General features: G+C 54.1%; 1 protein-coding gene across 1 annotated transcript in view; it reads left to right on the top strand.

The window, feature by feature from the left end:
• Nucleotides 1-43: 43 nt before the first annotated feature.
• Nucleotides 44-16,394, top strand: part of COL4A2 (collagen type IV alpha 2 chain) — a 162,030-nt gene continuing 145,679 nt past the window's right edge. Inside the window, exons 1-3 of the mRNA XM_031466312.2 lie at nucleotides 44-261; nucleotides 559-645; nucleotides 759-813. Of these exons, the coding sequence (XP_031322172.2) occupies nucleotides 602-645; nucleotides 759-813 (99 nt within the window). The 5' untranslated portion in view covers nucleotides 44-261; nucleotides 559-601. The remainder of the gene's footprint in view (nucleotides 262-558; nucleotides 646-758; nucleotides 814-16,394) is intronic.

Here is a 16,394-nt window from a genome sequence, read left to right as displayed (position 1 = left end):
AGGCGGCGGGAGCGCGCGGCCCGGGGAGTGTGGCTGCCGCGCGCCTGGACGCAGGGCTCCGCGCTCCGCACCCGCCGCGGCCGCTGCCCGCCCCGCGCCCCGCGCTCCGCGCTCGCCGACCCGGCGGAGCTCTGAGGGGGGAACGCGCGGGCCCGAGGCCGGCCCGGGAAGCCCGGGAGGGCGGCCGCGCCGCTCGTGCAGCCGCCGGCGCCTCTGGAGGGCGGATGCGCGCGGGCCGCAGCCCCTGAAGCCGGGCCCGAGGTGAGAGCGGCCGCGGGACGCAGAGACCCGGGCGGAGGGCAGCGCCCCGGGCGTCCCGTGAGCTGGGGCCGCGCGCCCCGCTCTGCGAGTGGGAAGGGGGAGGGGACGGGGCGGCCGCGGCCGAGCGGCCCCCACCAGGGCTCCCCTCTCCCCGGACTCGTCGTGGGGCGGCTCTCGGTCACCGCAGTTCGAGGCGGGGGCGCACCTCACTTGTCCCCGTCTCACAGACGGAGCGGGCGGCAAAGGCTCTCCCCCCCCCCCCCGACCCGGCTAAGCCCGCTTTGTCTCGCCTTCCAGGCTAGGAGGGAGCGATCGCAGCCCAGAGGGGCCGAACTGGGAGATGGACAGGAACCAGCGCGTGGCGGCGGGCCCTGCCCTGCGGCGGTAAGCGGCTTTCTGCCCGTCCCCGTGGGTCCCGCGCGCGTGTACTTTTAGGAATTGCCAAGCCCAGCCCGGGCCACCGGCTTAACGGCGCTCTTCCTCCCTCTCCCATCCAGGTGGCTGCTGCTGGGGGCCGTGACAGTGGGGCTCCTGGCCCAGAGCGTCCTGGCGGTAAGTCCTGGCTCCTATTTCAGGCTGTGATTCGCGCGCCAGGGAAAGAGTGTTTGGGACACCGAGCGGCCTTGCCAGAAGGCAGCTAGTGCGTGCTCACCTGAGCCTGCGTGTGTGCGTGCGCCCGTGTGTTCCTCTGTGTCCTCGGCAGCCCCTACCCAGCCCACGCTCTGAGAAGGCTCGCCTTTCCCAAAACACCGGGTTTGCCCTCCCTTGGGTCCCCCTTCAATCCTGTGCGTTACAGGCGTCAGCTCTTCCATGGGAACCAATAATTAAAAACGTGGCTCGAGGCATCCTTTTCCCTCGTCTGAGCAAAGCCGGGTATTAGAAGCAAAACCGGGCCTTAGAAGCGAGGGAAGCCGGCCAGCCACGTGGCCCTGAGGCGCCAGGCTTCAGGCGAGAATGGTTTGTGGGGCATCAGAAGCTGTCGTCTAGGTCCTGCCCTTGGCAGAGTTGCCTTGTTCTTTTGAATGAGAGGCTCTGGGGGAATGGGCGGGGTGCGGACAGGACACCTTTGTACTCCTCGTAATGCTGGGAGAGAACCATGGAGGAATACGGTGTTTTCTGACAAGATCGCTCTCCCCAGGAAGAGCCAGGGTGGAGCTGCTAACGGCCCCACCTGGGACCCTGCTGACCCATGGCCCCCACCCCAGCCCCCCCATTCAAGGTGACTCAGCCAGCACTGTCTTTGTGTGGTGATCACACTATGGGATTTTGTGCGTCGTGCTGAAGTAGGAGCCACTTTGGCTGAGCGTCATGTGGCGTGGCTGAGCTGTCACAGCTTTGCTGGGTCCCGTTAGCTGGGCACCTAAGTGTTTACGCTGGGACTGAAAATCAGAGGGCCTGACCAGGCATCCTGGACCCCACCCTCTCCTACTCGATGGCCTATGGCAGTACTTGCCCTCCCAGGTGGCTCCGCTGGGAGCCCCCACCCCCGGCCCCTACTCTGGACAGAGTGCCCAGTGGGAAGCTGTGTTCGTGGGTGTGATTTAATGTCTATGGTTTTCACATGGTTCCATCCTCATGTAAAACAGACAAGGGTTTTGAAGGCCATGGGAAAGCTTGGGAAAGAACCTTTAGCCTTCATTTTCCGCTGACTTCTGCTCCAGTTCGGGGCCCAGATGGGAGTCAGAAGAGGAGTCTGTAGACTTTGACCTGCCAGGCCAAAGTTTTCTTAAAGCTCAGGTCTGTCTCTCCTCCCTTTCCTGATGCCCTGATTTAAGAAGATCAGAGCCTTGATATTTGAACCAACCCACTGACCCTTATGGGTCTTTATACACACATGACATACAGGACTTGGCTCAGAGTTAGGAGCCAGAACCCCCCCCCCCACACACACACACACTCAGAGAGGAAGGAGGCCTTGCAAAGAAAAGGCCTGAATCCTGGGAGAGTGTGCACTGGTTGTGCTCACTCTCCCACCCCTTCGTCCCCTGGAACCACTTCTGTAATACTGGTGTTTTCCTTCCTGAGTTCAATGAGAGCCCAGGAATCTTCTCCGGGACGGATCCTAAAATTAGTTGAAAGGGCTTCGTGTCAGAAGCCCTGGGTACTAAACGCAGCTCTGCCCTGCTCTCACAAATCCTGAGCCCTGTTTTCTGCACTTCAAACAGGAAGAGAATGTCCCCCAGCTCGTTACGTGTAGCCCTCCTCGGGGCCTTCCTCCAAAACCCCCTAGACGCTGCAGACCCCTGAGTCTCTGCTCTCTGAGCCTTGGATGGGACCGAGAGCAACTATTCCCTGGCAGGGCTTCTCAGAGTGCAGTTCTCAGACCTCTACACTCACCTGCAAAGGCTGGTTGGAAATCCAGGCGTCTGGTCCACATCTTGAATCTTCTGGTCAGACTTTGTGGGGTGGAGCCTGGGAGTCTGTGTCCCCATTTGATGCCAAAGTCTGGGAACCTCTGAGTTGGAGTATTGGGTTGGAAGGAATTGTAGCCCCTTGCCAGTTTATTTCATTTCCCTTGGCTTTAGATTCTAAATCTACAAATACAAACAGATAAATACTCTTGAGCCATTTTGCTAGAGACCCACTGATACATACCATTCACCAGGCATGGGGAAGTAAGGTGTTCAACAGCAGCCCTTCCCCTGACTCACTGCTTACTGACCACGGGCTTTAATAGCTGTTACCCGTGAAGTGATTCCTTGAGCCTTAACTGTGTTGATTTAAGAATCTGTCCTCATTGTGGCAAGTCCGGCTCCTGCCCTGTGTGTCCGCCATGCTGGAGAGTCCTGTCTCAGTGCCTGTCTGTGCTGAGACGTCTCCCAGGGGCGGGGTGGGGCGGGTCAGTGAGAAGGGCTGCTCAGTGTTGCTCGCAGAGCTTTGTAGCAGAAGCAGCTGAAAACGGTTAGCAGAGAGGGTCAGTGATGATTTAATAAATATTCACTGGGTGCCACCTTGTACCTTAATCCATCTGAGCCTCAGAGGAAGATACGCCTCCCTGAGTAGGTAACTATTATTACCCCCCTTTTGCAGGTAAGAAAGCAGAGGCACAAAGAGTTTAGACAGCTTGCCCAAGGTGTCTCTCTTTGTAAGCAGCAGATTTGAACCCAGCCACCTCCCCACTGTATGGCATCCCAGGATCAGACTGTGAGCCAGCAGAGGGGGAGCTCCTGAGTCTCCTGGTTGTTCCGTCCCCTGGCTCCACAGGCGAGCAGCAGAATAAAGCCCCCACACTGGTTTCCAGGAAGGGGGATGGCCCTCCGCCTCCTCTGCTGCTTTGCTCTGAAGAGCAGGAGCCCAGAGCGAGGGAGAAGCAAGCTGATCTGGTGACCAGAGGGGAAGAGGGAAGCAGAGGTCCCCTGAGCAGCCTGGGCGCAGACCTAGCGTGCGCATGTGCGCCCTGGGTGTACCACACTCACCAGGGGCAGGCTGCCTTCCTGAAGCTGCCCGGCCCCAGGGCGGTGCCAGGGTGTGAGTGCAGGTGAGACGGCTCATCCTAGATGGCCACCGTCCCAGACCCTGAAGGCAGGCTGCCTGGGGCCAGGGAGCTGCTGCCCGGAAGCGTTGCCACTTATCTTGAGATGGGGCAGCAGCCTGAATGTCTAAGGGACCAGCCCTGTGCGATTCTGGGGGGAAGAGAATTCCAGAGAACAGAGACAGCCCTGGAAATCAAATATCCTGTGGGCTGGGCCGACCTCCTGACCTCGGCTGGAGGGCCCTCAGAGTCTCAAGGTAGCAGGGTGCTGTGCGCCCCGGGAAATCCAGACTGTCTGCACCCCAGCTCCATTGCCAGGTGCCTCCCAGGGCTCCAGGCCCTGGAAAGTTCGCTGGCTGCTCCTGCGCGCTTCCACGCCTCCCCGCCCCCTCCAAGGAAAGACAGGAAACAGGAGAAGGAGTCTGTTCTCAAGCTTCTCTCGTCTCCTTCCAGTCAGGTTATTGATGAGTTTGGGGAAACGTACGGCGCTGAGGTGCTGCCCATGCCGGACCTGAGCCTCGGGGAAAACAGGTCTTTCCCAGAATTCGCTAGTGCTTCAGTCCTGGTGTGCAAAATCTGCGCCCCTAAGAAGGGGGAACATCCCAAGGTTCCTCCTCTGTTCATGGAAAAACAAGCAAATCTCCAGCTGTCTGGAGGCTGCTGAAGTAACCCTCCCTGCCTGGCCTTCTGACGTGGCTGCGGGGAAGCACACCAGGGATCTGTCACAGGAGCCCAGAGCCAGACTCGGGTACAAAGCGGGACAGAGGGGCCGCAGCCCTCCCACTGTCGGTGGGTGTGTTTAGAATCAGAGAGAAAAGTGAAATTCAAGCAAAAATGTTCACTTAGGAAACAAAGGATTGTCTTCCTGAGGAGAGGGTGGAAAAAGGGTGGCTAGCTTCAGTGAAACGACAGAAACGCGAGGAGAGACGGAAGGACAGCGTGGGTGACGGTGACGTAATGAAAATGCGCCTGCGCAGAGGCTGCTTCAGCATGTCAGACTCCCACTCTGCGGGGGAATCTTACCTTTGATTAGAGGACTTTAGGGGGAGCTCTGAAATCAGCCTCCCGCTGCCCCTGGTGACGTCACTGGCGTCATCGCCACCCTGGAAGGTGGTGGGGAGGTCGGGGAACCCGGCCTTGGCTGATGTGGTTGCAAACCGGGCATTCCGTTCAGGAGCTGGAGGCTCTGGGGCCAGGGACTGCACAGCAGCGCTGGGGGAGCCTCGCTGCTGACTGGCTGTGTGACCCCGGAGCAAGTCATCCAGCGTTTTAAGGGAAGGTTGGTGTCAGTGCTGGGCTGCCCCAGGCGGTCAGTGCACCCCAGGGAGCTGGGGAGTCAGAACTGAGGACGGGCACCCCCCACCCCAGCTGCCACCACAGGCGTGTCTCTGGGCTGAGACCCCTTCCCAGCAGTAACACTGGGGAGGGGACGCTGATCCAAGTGAGCCTTTGAGCTGCTCCAGGATATGACATCACGCAAGGCTTCTTATCTTCAGGGTGTGGGGAGTTTCGGTAAACCAGTGAGTGATACCTGGTGGGCCGACAGGAGGCAGGTATCTGGTGGTTACCTCCTGCCACGCCCCTGGGAGCTGCTCCTCCTGACCCCCTCCAGGACAGCTGAAGGCCTGAATGACTCACTAACTAACTTCATCAGCTTCCCTGGGGTTATGTGACTTTTGATAATTCAGGAAGGAAGGCAGTGTCTCTTGGGGAGGGTACAGCTCAGGGGTAGAGCACGGACTTAGCGTGCACGGGGTCCTGGGTTCAACCCCCAGCGCCTCCATTGAAAAAAGAAGGTGATGTCTACCTCACTGAGGCCCCTTGGCGCCTGGACTTGGTCTCCTGTGTTGGGATCTCCCCTCCCCTGAGGCTCCTGTCAGGATATGTCCTGCCACCTTGAATGAGGCATTTTGAAGCAGTAAGTTCTTTTGTTTAAAAAAAAAAAAAAAGTGCTCGCCGCGGTGCAGAGGGGTGTCCTGGCTTGGATCCTGGACGGCAGAGAGAACGTGGGTGGGAAGATTGGTGAGATTCTGATAGAGTCTGTGGGTTAGCTGATGTTCTCCTGTTAATTTCTCGTTTTGACAAAATGTGCCGAGATCGTTGTAAGATTTGGATGTCACCTCTGGGCGCAGGGTTGTATGGGCACTCTGCGCTGTCTTTGCAACTTTCCTGCAAATATAGCTTGTTTCAAAAGAAAACCCTGCTCTTAGAAGCCGCGAGCCAGTCACATCTGGCATGCATAACCTAGACAGAGCGGAGAAGCAGCCGTTCGTCCGCCAGCGATCAGCAAGAGGGAAACAGTGTTCCCAGGCTTTCCTCTGATCGCACAAGCAAACAAAAGGCACTTCTGTGTCCTTGGAAATATGGCAGAAGTGGTCCCGCCTGCAGAAAGGGCTTTTGTCCTCCTAACTTGGGTGGGGTGCTTTACGGAGAAAGGGAAGGAAAGGAGTCCTGGAAGAGTTTCCAGAGCTCAGCATCTCCGAGGGGCTCCAGGGCTGAGCCACAACAGCCTCCCTCTTCTTGACCGACTGACCGGGAAGGGAAAACGGTTGCTTTGTGGTTTCCAGAGCTCGGGGTGGCCCAGCCAGTGTGCAGGATGGTGGGAACCCCAGTGGACAGCAAGGATGAGAAAGTGGCCCTGCCCGGCGTGTCCGTGGTCCCCATCGATATGGGCCTCTGTGGAATCGGGAGGTGGCGACCTCCAAGTGGCCACAACTTCTACTCCAGATATGGGTGGGAGACAAGGGCCAGCAATAAGGATGCCCAGTGGCCAAAGGCTGTCATCTGGCACCTTTGCCCCCGTCACCACACTGCAGGCATTTCGAATTCCATTTTGCAGCTTCCTACACACCTGATCTGTCCCCTCACAGTAGCCTGGCGCCCCGGTGATGTGAAGGACACCCTGCCCCTTGCCTGTCAGAGTCCCCATGTGGCAGAGGTCAGAATCCCACACCTGGCTTGAATCCTGTCCCTTGCAAGCAACCCATTTCAGAGTCTAATTAAAGTGCCCTCTCAAAATTATCCTTAGAGAGCCATGATTTTAAGTCAGCATTCGTAACTCCTGTAGAGATACAGCGTTTGTCTTTTTAAAGATTTTTATTAAAAGTCTAGTTGATGTACAGTGTTGTGTTAGTTTCTGGTGTTCAGCATAGTGATTCAGTTACATGTGTGTATATACACATTCTTTTCAGACTCTTTTCCATTATAGGCCCTTACAAGTTACTCAGTGTAGTTCCCTGTGCTGTGCAGCAGGACCTTGTTGTTTATCTCTTCTGTATATAGTAGTGTGTATCTGCTAATCCCAAACTCCCAGTTTGTCGCCCCCCACCTTAAGCATTTCTCTTTACTCATGTGATTATCTCCACTGTAATTACTGCCACCACAACCCAAAGTTTAGGGTGTTATCACATCGCCTCCAGGATTCGTTCACTGGTCCATCGTACAACCCAGGGTCTGAAACCCAGGAGGCACCCAGTAAAGAGTCCATAGGTAACTGAAGGTGTCCTGAGTTGAAAGTGTTGAACAAATCTTCTGGATGAGGAATTCAGTCATGGAAGAACTAGAAAAGATTAGCTAAAATGTAGTTTTTCTCAGTGTGGTTCCCCCGCCCCAGTTAGATGCTCCCCCCACTGGCTAAAGCAAGCAGTCTGTGATGATAAAGGAAATGTTGCTCTGTCTGTGAACGATTTGCATTTTTCCTGGGGATTGTTTCAACCCCACCCACAAAATTCCTATTTTGCTGCGTTTGTCCAGTTCAGTAATCGCCCATGTGGGAATTACAGAGGAATTTGTGTTATTGGATTCCACGGACTAATTTTCTGGTACCTGGTAGGAGTTACATAACCGTGTGCTTTTTCTGTGTGTCGAGCACTTTTGGAAATGTGACTGTCGTTGTGGAGTGGTGTGGGCCCCAGAGAGCAGTGAAAAGGGCTTCTGCTTGGGGACACGATCAAAGACACGTGCTCTCTGGGGTGCCTCCCGGGCTCTGGTTTGTCCGTTAGAGAAAGGGGAGGCCGATTAGCAATGACTGGGAGATAATTGCAAACTGATGTCCGGACGGCGGGACACAGGAAACAGACCAGCATCCTCCCCCGTCCTCTGCCCTCACCCCCGAAGCTGGCTCCAGGTGGGAGAAAAGGACAGGGTCCTCTTGGAGGGGCTTTGTGGGGTCCCCTGGGATCAACATCAGAAAGACTAGCCCCTAAAGGTGCTTCTAGAGTTCCAGAACCCCAGGAATGGCTAAAATCTCCCCCAGGAAAAACACAGCAACTTGGTGCCAGGAACTGACCCCAGCCACTGACACGCATTACCCGCTAAATGCCCACAAGCCTGTGAGTATCCCGCTTTCCAGGTGTGCAGACTGAGGCACACAGGCGAGGGCATTTGTAAAGGTCAATAACGCAGAAAGATGGGAGAGAAACCCAGGACTTGCCGATTCCAGAACCTCTGCTCTTACCCACGGTGCTGAGCCATCAGATCCCTTACTCTTCTGGGGGCCCTCTTCAGAGAGGCTGGCCCACTCGTGTGGACGGTAGTAGCTCGTGGACTCTGAGAACAAAGACTGGAAAGGCTGCAGGAGGCGTGGCCCCCAGAGGATGACCAAAGGGGGCATGCAAATGGGCCGGGGAACCTGATCAGCAGGACAGAGTCCCAGAACCCTCCTTCTCCAGGTCCTCTTCAAAATCCAGGTCATGGAAGTAAAGGTACCACCGCCACATAAAGGGGCGGGGGACAGACAGCATCATCTCAGAGCATATGGAGAGGTTGTTGGAAAATTGTCTTGAATTGGAGAAAGATTTACTGAAACCCCCTGGGGAGTAAGGGACCTCCCTAAAATTATCTTAGCTGTGCAGGGGGCCCCCGTGGATAGCAGTGGAGTGATAACAGAACCCATTTTTCCTGGACCAATGCCAGCTTCCCTATTTCGGGGTCTGCTTTTTCTGCTTTGTTTTCTGATCTAATGTTTTTCATTGGTGTTCCCACGTGCCAGCAGGTAGACAGGCGTGGTCTGTTAAAAGGAGTTGGAGCATCTGGGTTGGAGTCCAATGATCAGGGAAAATCCAATAATCACTTTCCTTTCTGAATCTCCTTTTCTTCATGTGTAAAACAGGAACACCAGTATCTGTGTCACAAGTTCACGGTGAGATCTTTTACGTGAAATTCATTCGCCAAGTGAACGTGTCCCATTGTACTAGGAATAGTGTTCACTCACTAGTTTCATACGTCAGTCCTCCTGTGGGCTCAGGTCCGGGTCCCAGGACAAGGCCAGGCTGGGAGCAGCAGGGGGAGTGTTCTGAGCGAGTGCACATGGGTGTGTGTCAGTGAGTCTGTTTCTGTTTTGTAAGTTCATTTTTTAGACTCCATGTATAAGTGATATCATATAATACTCATCTTTCTCTGACTTACTTCATTCAGTATGATCATCTCCAGGTCCATCCATGTTGCTGCAAATGGCATTATTTCATTCTTTTTTATGGCTGAGTAATATTCCATTGTATAAATATACCACATCGTCTTTATCCATCCATCGATGGATATTTAGGTTGCTTCCAGAGCTTAGCTGTTGTAAATAGTGCTGCTGTGGACACTTGGGTACATGTATATTTTTTAATTAGAGTTTCTGATGGAGCATGTAAGCTAAATGTGCCGTCTGGAGCACTGGTGATGAGAAGGCAGCCACTTCGGGCTCAATGCAGCAACAGCCGCTCCCTGCATGTGGCCTTCAGGGCAGGGGAGAGGAGGTTCTGTGCCCAGGCCGGGACGCAGGCTGAAGCGGACGTGGGGCAGGCACAGCAGGCCAGCAGGACTGAGGGATGTGGGAGGAGCTGTGGGGAGGAAGGTTCTGGTCTTCAGGATTCTGGGTGCCCAAAGCACGGAGACCCTGCCTGGTGGAGTGTAGCCGTGGTACCAGGAGGCTGAGCTGGGGACACACTCGCTGGGGCTCCCGAGTTCACATGGTGAGTTGGGTCCAAAGCCTTTGGATGGTTGTTTTTAGTTTCTTAAGTCTGAAAAATGCCCGTAACAGGAAGAATGTTAATCAAAGTTAGCTCAAGGTGTAACTAAATTATTTCCAGAACAAATGGAAAGATGTACAAACAGAGAACATTTTGTTTGAAGGACTCTGAGATCCAAGTATCACTTAACAGAGCAGGAAATCTCTAGACACTCTGGTTTGGCCACATGGCCCAGAAAACACACGAGGGGACCTTAGGACAGGACTGCTTTCTTGAAGAAGCAGAGAGACCCCTCCCCCACCCCCGGCATCAGCAGTGCTGCTCTCTGTTGAGGGCCCCAACCTGTTTCCTCCGGAGCGCCCAGGTGAATGCCATGGCTGGACTCAACCCAGGAGAGTCCAGCTGGAAACTCCAGGAGGAAGACCACCCCATTCCCTTCCTTCCTTGCTTGGTCTTGGTCCTGATGGTCACAACCACCCAAGTTGCAAGGCAGGACCAAATATGGGCCTAAGATGCTCTCCCTTCGTATCTGAAAACCACCTTCCTTTCCCACCAGCTCCCACCGGGTCTGGCAGCTCCCCACCCCGCCCCTCCAAGACAATCTTAGCTCAGACAGGATTTCCTTCGTCTTAGTCATCAGCTTTTATAGTCCAGTCTCCCTTTCCCGTTGCAAAACAAGGAATATTAACAGCAAACAGTCTGGAATGATTTGTAAACCTTATGCCAGTGCGTGTAGACATCAGTTTTTGTGTGTGCTTATCAACATCAAGATGCCAGAGGCTGGAAAAATAAATGCGTTTCTCCTTGTGAAGTGGCACGCTACAGTGAGTTTTCAGCTGTCTGCCTTGGCTTTTGTGAAATCGCAAAAAAGCAAACACGTTCATTTTTGCTGCATCTCTAAAAAGCTGCAAAGTTAAAACAAAAAAAAAAATGACAATTTTAGCAAAAATCATTCACGTTGAAAATGAAGGCTAATAGAATGAAGGGACAGTCCAGGAACATTTCTGGCTGGTAACGGGTCTGGTTCCCACCATCATAAAAGAACAGGCCTTCAAGGCATGATTAACACATTTCCTGGGGTTTCGAAGGAGAATGTCGTCCTCATCTTCTCCCCAGTGATTCTCCAAGGAACCAGAGCAGCTCAGTTACGGAAACAATGCATGCAGTCGTCAGGTCTGCTCTTGATTAAAATGGAAACTCAGCCAAGTCACTCAGCTCTGACTGCCTGTGCAGGGGGAAGGTGTGTCCCGGACCCAGCCGCATGAAGGGAGCCCTTCAGGACCCCTCCCTCCCCTCCCTCTGGGTCTCCCACCCTCCCCTCCTAGCAGCAGTACCCGGTTGAGCACAGCAGTACCCGGCTGAGCACAGCACTCTACTTTTCCCGTTGAATTGCTCCTGCCAGGAGATGGAAGACAGGATCCATCCTCACCCAATTCATGTCCTATCAAGGATGTTGGGGAGAAAAGAGATAATATCTCTCTACAGATTCTAATTTTCTCTTTTTCACCTATGCTCCAAAATTTCTCCACTGAGGCACTGAGCTGTTCTAGATCTAAAACTGCTCAAAAGTGGGTCTGATGTCAGTAACGTGCATGCAGAATTTGCCTCTGGTTTCCCAGGAAACCTGTGAACCTTGGCCTGGCAGGAGGTGAGGATCACCTGGGGAGCTCTGTGAGACTGTGAGTGACGTGCTCCGGGCGGGGCCGGGCATCTGTCACCCTGGCTGCCGCGGCTGTCACCTGGGGGGTGTTCCAGAATGCTGGTGCAGGGCCCACCCCCAGGGACACCCTCAGGTGACTGTAAGGGAACGTCAAAGCCACGCAGAGAAGGACTCGGCCTTCAGATCAGGAGAACGATTTGCTGCGCTCTCCGGGTTCTCCAGTCTTGGGTCCTCCGCCCGCCAAACGCAGCGCCAGGCCCTGGGGAGCTGCGGCACGCGGCCCCGGGCCCCTCCAGCCATCGGGGACGCAGTCCTCAGACCCCGGCTGCGCCACGTGAGTGGATTGGCGATGCAGCTGAACCCCCGTGCTGTGATTGGCCGGTGAGCCTGAGCTCCCGCACGGTGATTGGTGGGCGACCTGAGCGCCTGCGCTGTGATTGGTGGGTGGTTTCTTTGCATTCAACGGGAGCAGTTTGTGATCCGCTTCTCACCTGATTGGAATTTCACCTTCTAGAAACAAATGACTTACTTTACTCCAGACGGGGAAGGAAGAAAGATTAGTCATGCTAAGGATTTTTTTTTTTTTTTTAAGTTCAGAAATTCCTTAATGAAGAAGTAGGAGCGGTTGAGAATAGTGTTGACTCCTGCCTGGAAGTTCCAGAACAGGGAATGGTTGCAGCATAGGATGCTTCAAAGCTTTGGAAAGACTGGTTCCCCGGGACACAGTCAAACCCGGATCACCCACTCCTGTGTGCTCTAATAAAACGGGAGAGCAAAGCCAGAGCAGTGTCCAAAAGGAAAATAAACTTGTCTAAAGGGTATATTTCATCCATTTTTAGACTTGTCTTTCTCCTTTTTACAGTACCTTTAACAAAATCTTTATCCCTCTAGTTCTTGAGTGAGGACAAAAGACTAAGGCTCTTTATTCTGCCAACATTTTTGACATCATGTTGGTTTTTCTTCCCCATTGGCTTTAATTAACTAGAGTCTCTAAGAATAAACAGACAAAAAGCAGGCTTCTTGAGGTCTTTCTTAATTCCTCATAATAAAAATTTATCTCAGCTCTTTATTCTTGCTAAGCATTTCACATGTTAAAAATTAGATAAATTTCCTTAAATTAAAAAATTAAATCTTGACACAGGATTCCTATGTCACATACACGTCAGTGTTTGTGAACTAATCACTCGGAAAGGATCTTATTAATGTCACTGCAGGTCCCCTTGCATATCTAGTACAAACCTGTGTTGATTCTCTCATACTTTTTTTTGTTTGTTTGTTTTTTAAACCGTGATAAAATGCACATGGCATGAGATTTACCATCTTGACCGTTTTTCAGTGTGTAGTTCAGCAGCACTGAGGACATTCACATGGCTGTGCAATTTCCGTCCATCCCCAGAACTTTCTTCATCCCCATGAAGTGAAGCTCTGTCCTCATTAAGCAATAACTCCCTCTTTCCCCTCCTCCCCAGCCCCTGATCGCCTCCAGGTTAATTTCTGTTTCTGGGAGTTTGTTTATTTTAGGGACCCCCTGTAAGTGGAAGCATACAGGCTTTGTGACAGACTTACCTCGCTCAGCAGTGTCTTGAAGGTTCTGACATGTTTGTGTCAGAATTTCCTCCCTTTTTGAGGCTGAATAATATTCCTATACTTTTCTAAGTTCTTGTAAAGCTCAGTTTTGTTTTCTTGGCTGATAGTGTTGGTGGTTAGTGTCTGGTTTAGAAGGAGCCAGTGGGCCCGCTGGCCTGGGCTCCTGCACTTGGGGGTCTCAGGTGGGTCTTCCCGCTTCTGCGTGGCTCACTTACTGGTGGCCTGTCTCCTCTTGATTGGCATCTTGCTTTCTGGCCAGTGCTGACCACTCCCTGATAGAGTGGGTCCCCAGGGCTCTCTGTTTCCTTTGGGACAAGCCCGATGTGCAGGTGTGAGGCTTGTGCGTGAGGCCTGGACAGGAGATACAGATGAGGGCGTCACAGACCTGGTGCAGCTCCCGGGGCTGCACGAGCTTTCCCAGGAAGAAGGTAGAACATGGAAGCATCTAGATGGGGCAGAAGGCGGGCAGGGAGCCAGGAGGAGGCCCTGGAGAAGCTGCAACTCAGAAGCCTGCAGATGAGGCTGTTTCCAGGAGGTGTGAGCAGGCCATCAGATGCCACCAAGGTCTTGCCTGTAGATTTACCAAACTGGAGGTCCCCAGGCCCTTTCTTCATGCAATGCTGGAGTCACAGACTCTATGGGTCACGGAGGCCCCCAGGAGTTGGTGAAGTGGATCTAAATCCCTCTTCTCAGTGTCTGCCTGTGATCACTGCTCTCCCTCCATCCCCCACCGGACCCCAGGCTCCCGGAGGCTCAGAACCTGTGCCCTCCCCCAGCATAGGGACCTGCACAGAGGCGCTGAAAGATTTCCATTAATAAATGTGTTATTTAGCCATTCTGCAGGAAGACGTATGATACTTAAGGTTTCTCAACAAAGGAGACCGGTGGCATGATGAGAGGCCACTGGGCTGCCCGGGCAAGGTCAGCTGCGGCAGGAGGGAGGAGACCCAAGGGCGGGCTCCGTCCCCCTTTCAGTGTCTGGGCCTGACACGCCGAGCCCAAGCCCTCATCCTGCACCAGTCCCCCCACTGCTCAGCTGTCTGTCAATCTGAGAGCAGCAGGCAGACAAAGTTATGGGTCCAGGGAAAACCGGCGGCCAGTCCCCTGGAGTGTGTTGGTGGGAGTGGGGACCACATTTCTCAAAGTGTTTGAGGGCCTGTGCCCGTCAGTAGCTTGGATCCCGAAGACGGAATTGTTGGAGGCTCCCTAGCAACAAGGAGTTTCTCCTCTGCGCACTCTGGGTGGGAGCTGTCAGGGGGCTGTGACCCGAAGCCCAGGCGAGGAGGACGTCCCAGAGGCGGCCACCTGCCCGGGGCGCCATCAGGTGTTGGGATGCGTGCCTCCTGGGATGCCTGGCACCCATTTTGCTGTGTGCTTTTTTCTCTTTCAAGTCAGTAGTGCTGAATGTGTCTCTTTAACGAATACTCATTCCTCTGCAATTGTGAAGCCCAGGCTTTCAATGAGTGAGCGTCAGGGAAGCAGGGGCCAGCCAGAGGGTCTATCTCCCAGACACAGGAAGTCGGCAGAGGTGCTCACGGCGGGAGTGCAGGCAGAGGCGCCGCAAGGAAACTCCCCAGGCGCGTGCTCGCTCCTGCTGCCGAACCTGACCGTGGCCCGTCAGCTCCAGGCGGGCGGGGACCAGGTCGTGGGCACGCCAGCTCTCCAGTACCCAGTACGGGTTGACCGTGGTGGCTGGAATGTGACTCACAGCACAGACAGACGCTGGCAGGAGGGAGGAAAGCGAGGAAGACAGGCATCCTGGTCAGAACAGACACTGTTTGGGGGACTTTTTGTTCAGAATCACAACACAGTCCTCTTGCTCGGTGCCAAAGGCACATCCCTCAGAAATATGCACCTGTGGCCAATGACCAGAGCTCCTCTCTCACTGGCTCCACTCAATTTGAGCCGCTGTATAAAAAACTACTGGGGTAGACAGACGTCGGCTTATCTGCAAAGTCAAACTAATGCAAAATATGCTTCCTCTGCAAGACAGAGTGCCAGCTGTCTCCTGGCGCGCGTCTGGCCAGTGAGGGCTGCCGGCTGAGCTGGGCTTTTTCTTCGGGACAGTGGAGGTTGGCCAGTGGCCTCCTTTGTGCTTCTGGAAACTCTGTTGAGGGTAAGAATGTGGAAAGTGGACCAGTGACCAAACCACACGGTCCAATGGGATGGGGGGTGGGGAAGATCACTCAAACCCCCACGTATCAATCAAAGTGATAACTGAACCTGCCCCCCCCCCAACTCCCTCTCTACCGGGCCTAGGACTCAGTCAGTCTCCTCTCTAAGCGCCAATCCCTGACAAGGAGTCCACAAGGAAACCGTGTCTCCTCACCTGGGAGCACAGGAAATCACACTGGACTCTGCCTTGAGATCCTGGCCAGAGTCGGAAGAGCTGGGCCAGAAGGGTGCTGGGCAGACTCCGCTTTCATTCCGCAGATTCAGCTCAGCGGTTCTGGGTCAGGGCCTGGGACTCTGCATTCTAACCCACTCCCCAGTGAGGAGCTTCTGCTGGTCTGGGGACCACAGTTTGAGTGGCAAGACTTAGATGACGTCTCCAGGACCTCGTGATCCTGCTTTGCCTTTGCGTAGTGACTTCCTCTCCGTCAACAGAGCGTATAACTCGGCTTCCACCCCGAAAGGTCCTGCCAGTCTTCGAGAAATGCTGCAGAGATGTGCTCCACGCACCGGCTTGCACAGGCAAGTTTTGGAAAGCCATGGATGAAAGAAAGATCATTTTCATCTACTGTTCTCTGACAGGGTTAAGGAATTCCTCCCTTCGCAAAGTGTTTTATCTTTTGACGTGTAGGGCTGGCTGAGGCCTCTGGGGTCACGTCCTGCCTGAGAGCAAGTCTGACCCTGAGCATTGCAAAAGCAGCCCATTCCAGGAGGGAAGGGCGCGGGAGAAGGGGTGTCGTGGCCTAGTCCACGAAAACTCACTTATCCCTGTAACAGTGGTCTGAACGCCACCAGCCTTGGCTTGTCGTCATTTGAACAGAATTTAAACCCAAGAGTACACAGTGATCAGAGATCAACACATTTCAGAATAAGTGTTTAGAGCCAGCTCTCCTGCATCATGGAGAGTGTCCTTGAGGCCTGCTTCCTGTTGAAGTGAGGCTGGAAGCGCCCGCTTCCACCCCGTTGTCTCTCGGGGTCGTTAGAGGAGCTCTGGTCCCCCTGGAATGACACTGGGTTTCCCCAGTGACGGCCAGTCACACGTTTGCCTGTCTTTAGTTAGAGCGTCTATCAGACAGAGCCCTTCGGAAAACTCCATGTAGGACAAACGTACGACTCGACTCAAGCTAAGGCCGCTTTACCGTCGCGCTGACGCCCTCTAACAAGTGACTTAGAATGAAGTTCGGGGCGAGGTATTGCTTAAAACTCAGTCACATTCACAGTCTCGGGTGGAATCTCATACGCCAGCTGAGAAACGTGACCAGCGTGTGTCCCAAGCTCCCTGACCGTG

The sequence above is a fragment of the Camelus dromedarius genome, chromosome 13, assembly GCF_036321535.1.
Source record: "Camelus dromedarius isolate mCamDro1 chromosome 13, mCamDro1.pat, whole genome shotgun sequence".
NCBI classification, from domain to species: Eukaryota; Metazoa; Chordata; class Mammalia; order Artiodactyla; family Camelidae; genus Camelus; species Camelus dromedarius.
The sequence above is the reverse complement of the archived record's forward strand: the minus strand, read 5'-3'. Positions and strand labels throughout refer to the sequence as shown.